Source organism: Cebus imitator, unplaced genomic scaffold (assembly GCF_001604975.1).
Source record: "Cebus imitator isolate Cc_AM_T3 unplaced genomic scaffold, Cebus_imitator-1.0 Scaffold419, whole genome shotgun sequence".
In the NCBI taxonomy this organism is placed as follows: Eukaryota; Metazoa; Chordata; class Mammalia; order Primates; family Cebidae; genus Cebus; species Cebus imitator.
The window spans coordinates 413432-416925 of NW_016107734.1; the positions used below are offsets into that span (position 1 = coordinate 413432).

General features: G+C 45.2%; 1 protein-coding gene across 3 annotated transcripts in view; it reads right to left on the reverse strand.

The window, feature by feature from the left end:
- Positions 1 to 3494, reverse strand: part of CHEK2 (checkpoint kinase 2) — a 55406-nt gene that overhangs the window by 43484 nt on the left and 8428 nt on the right. For all 3 annotated transcript variants that reach the window (XM_037731777.1, XM_017509686.2, XM_017509682.2), the window contains exon 3: positions 2948 to 3272. In XM_037731777.1, coding sequence (XP_037587705.1) covers positions 2948 to 3266 — 319 coding nt within the window. In that variant the 5' untranslated portion in view covers positions 3267 to 3272. The remainder of the gene's footprint in view (positions 1 to 2947; positions 3273 to 3494) is intronic.

Here is a 3494-nt window from a genome sequence, read left to right on the forward strand (position 1 = left end):
AAAAAAAAAAACCCCACTTAAGTAAGGAACTGAAGACTGAAAACAGACTATTGTCTGGAGAAAAATAAAATGGAAATTGTACTTAAAAAAAAAAAAATTAGTCCAGGCACAGTTGCTCACGTCTGTAATTCCAGCACTTTGGGAGGCTGAGGCAGGCGGATCACCTGAGGTCAGGAGTGAAACCCCATCTCTACTAAAAATATAAAAATTAGCTGGGCATGTCGGGCGGCACCTGTAATCCCAGCTACTTAGGAGGCTGAGGCAGAAGAATCACTTAATCTGGGAGGCAGACATTATAGTGAGCCGAGATCGCATCACTATATTCCAGCGTGGGTGACAGAGCAAGACTCGTCTCAAAAGTAACAATAATAAACAGCCTCTATTCAACATATGCTTTATGCTGGTCATCCTATCAGGCTCTTTGCTTACTTGTCTTTTCTTTCCCCCACTTTTTGTGGAGAATGAGGTCTTGCCATATTGTCCAGCAGCTCTGGAACTCCTGGGCTCAAGCTATCCTCCCACCTCTGCCTCCCTAAGAGCTGGGATTACAGTTGTGAGCCACCACGCCCCAGTCTCATATACATTTTATTTTATTTATTTATTTATTTTGGAGACGGAGTCTCACTCAGTCACCCAGGCTAGAGTGCAATGGCGTGATCTCAGCTCACTGCAACCTCCGCCTCCCAAGTTCAAGCAATTCTCCTGCCTCAGCCTCCCGAGTAGCTGGGATTACAGGTACCTGCCGACACACCCCGGTAATTTCTGTAGTTTTAATAGAGATGGGGTTTCCCCATGTCGGCCAGGCTGGTCTCAAACTCCCAACCTCAGGTGATCCACCCGCCTTGGCCTCTCAAAGTGCTGGGATTACAGGCGTGAGCCACCATGCCCAGCCTGAAAACTATATTTTAAATGGGTTAAAAATAGCTTCGGGCCGGGTGCAGTGGCTCATGCCTGTAATCACAACACTTTGGGAGGCCGAGGCAGGTGGATCACGAGGTCAAGAAATCTAGACCATCCTGGTCAACATGGTGAAACCCCGTCTCTACTAAAAATACAAAAAAATTAGCTGGGCAAGTGGCGCATGCCTGTAATCCCAACTACTCGGGCAGCTAAGGCAGGAGAATTGCCTGAACCCAGGAGGCGGAGGTTGCTGCAAGCCAAGATCGCACCATTGCACTCCAGCCTGGGTAACAAGAGCGAAACTCCGTCTGAAACAAACGAAAAAAAAAAGTTTCAAGTGTTGGCTTCTAAATTTAAAGTTGTATATGTGGAATGCAGGTATACTGTTTCTCCATTTTGCACAGTTTTTTTCAAGACATCAAAATTGGACGTGAAATAAAACAAGGATGGTGAGTGACAAAACACAAAATGATACATCAGCCCTTAATTTCTTTATATTAATATATTCTATCCTATTAAAGTCAGGTTCAAATTCGTTTAGTGAAGAGGTCATCTTAATGTAAGAGAAAGGAAAAAAACACCATATTTCAACTGAAGTGCAGTGGCACAATCTTGGCTCATTGCAACCTCCCCCTCCTGGGTTCAAGTGATTCTCATGTCTCATCTTCCTGACTAGCTACGATTACAGCCACCCGTCGCCACACCTGGCTACTTTTTATATTTTCAGCAGAGACAAGGTTTCGCCATGTTGCCCAGGCTGGTCTCGATCTCCTGGCCTCAAGTGATCCTCCCACCTTGGCCTCCCAAAGTGCTGGGATTACAGGTGTAAGCCACCGTGCCTGGCAATTTTAAAACACACATAGGGAAGACTTACCATTGAAACCAGGAGGAAGGGTCAGCATATTTAAATCACAAGGTTGGCCATTTTCATATAAGAACAAATAACAAGTGTCAACAAATAGCCATCTCTATTCTGAACAGCTCTGATTCTTGAAGCCATGGCAAACCACAGCAAAGGTTAACTGGTGAAGCTTTTGTGATTAGGTGATGTTTGCAAGTTTGCGTGAATCTGCATTTTTCTAAGGAAAGGGTCCAAAGCTACCTTCAGATCCTTGGATGGACAGCTCATTGTAAATGTCCAATTAATATTTGTTGAAAGAATAAATGAAGGGAATCCACAGCAGGTAACAGCCAGTGCAATATCCAGCACTGCCTCTTCAGTTTTACCTTTCATCACCTTCAAACTCCAGAATCATTCCAAGAGTGGATCAAGCATTCTGCTGCAACTAAGGCAGGAAAATAGGGTTTGTGTGAATTTGCCAATTTACACAAACTTCCTGAACAGCCGAGCTCAGTGGCTCATGCCTGTAATCCCAGCACTTTAGGAGGCCGAGGTGGGCTGATCACTTGAGGTCAGGAGTGAGACCAGCCTGGCCAACATTGTGAAACCCCATCTCTACTAAACATACAAAAATTAGCCACGTGTGGTGGTGCGCGTCTGTAATCCCAGTTACTCAGGAGGCTGAGACAGGAGAGATCACTTGAACCCAGGAGTCAGAAGTTGCAGTGAGTCAAGCCGCTCCAGTCTGGATGACAGAGCAAGACTCTGTCTCAAAAAAAAAAAAAATTTTCCTGGAACTAAATAAAAAGGAAGAACTTGCATTCTAGCCTATGATTGGTCCATTCTAGGACTTTCATTTGCATAAGGCGCCAATCCACACCAGCCTTAGATTGGCCTCTAATTGGCTGTGAGCCAGCCCTTCGTTTACATAGGATGTAACCAATGGGAGACCTCTAGAGGGTATTTGAACCCCATAAGACTTTGCTACCAGGGATGCGCAGCCACTTGCTCAGGCCTGCTCCCATTCTGTGATGTGTACTTTAGCTTCAACTGCCTTCCACTTCAATAAATTTATGCTTTCATTGCTTGTTCATACATGATGTTCAATAATTTGTTCAACATGCCAAACACCCAACCAGTAACACAACGACTTTCTGTAACTGTTTTTCTGAACAAAACTTCATACTATATAACAAAGGATCTTACCAAGATTGGCAAATCCATCCTGAAGGGCCCATAATCGAGCCCAGGGGGCAGGGGCAGGCTCCTCAGGTTCTTGGTCCTCAGGTTCTTGGTCCTCAGGAATAGAATAGAGTTCCTGAGTGGACACTGTCTCTAAGGAGCTCAGTGTCCCAGAGCTGGAGTGAGAGGACTGGCTTGAGTTGGGCATGGTGCTGGTAGAAGAGCTGGATGTGCCCTGGGACTGTGAGGAGAAGCCTTGGGACTGGGGAGTGCTGCCTTGGGGCTGTGAATAGGCACCGCTGCCATGGGACTGCTGAGCCTCCACATCCGTCTCCCGAGACATCACGACCTCAAAAAGGAAGTGTCCAACAAGAAAGGTGAGTTTCAAGGCACAAGACTTAAAAAGAAAATGATGGGCATACTGCAACAGCAAAAGAAAAAAAACCCAGGGCAAACATGCTCTCCAAAAACTAAAAGTCTTAACAGTCCAGACCTATAGTTCTGGGCTGAGCTTTTCACCAGATCATGGTCACCAGATCAGTTTTTTTTTTTTTTTTTTTTTTTTTTTTTT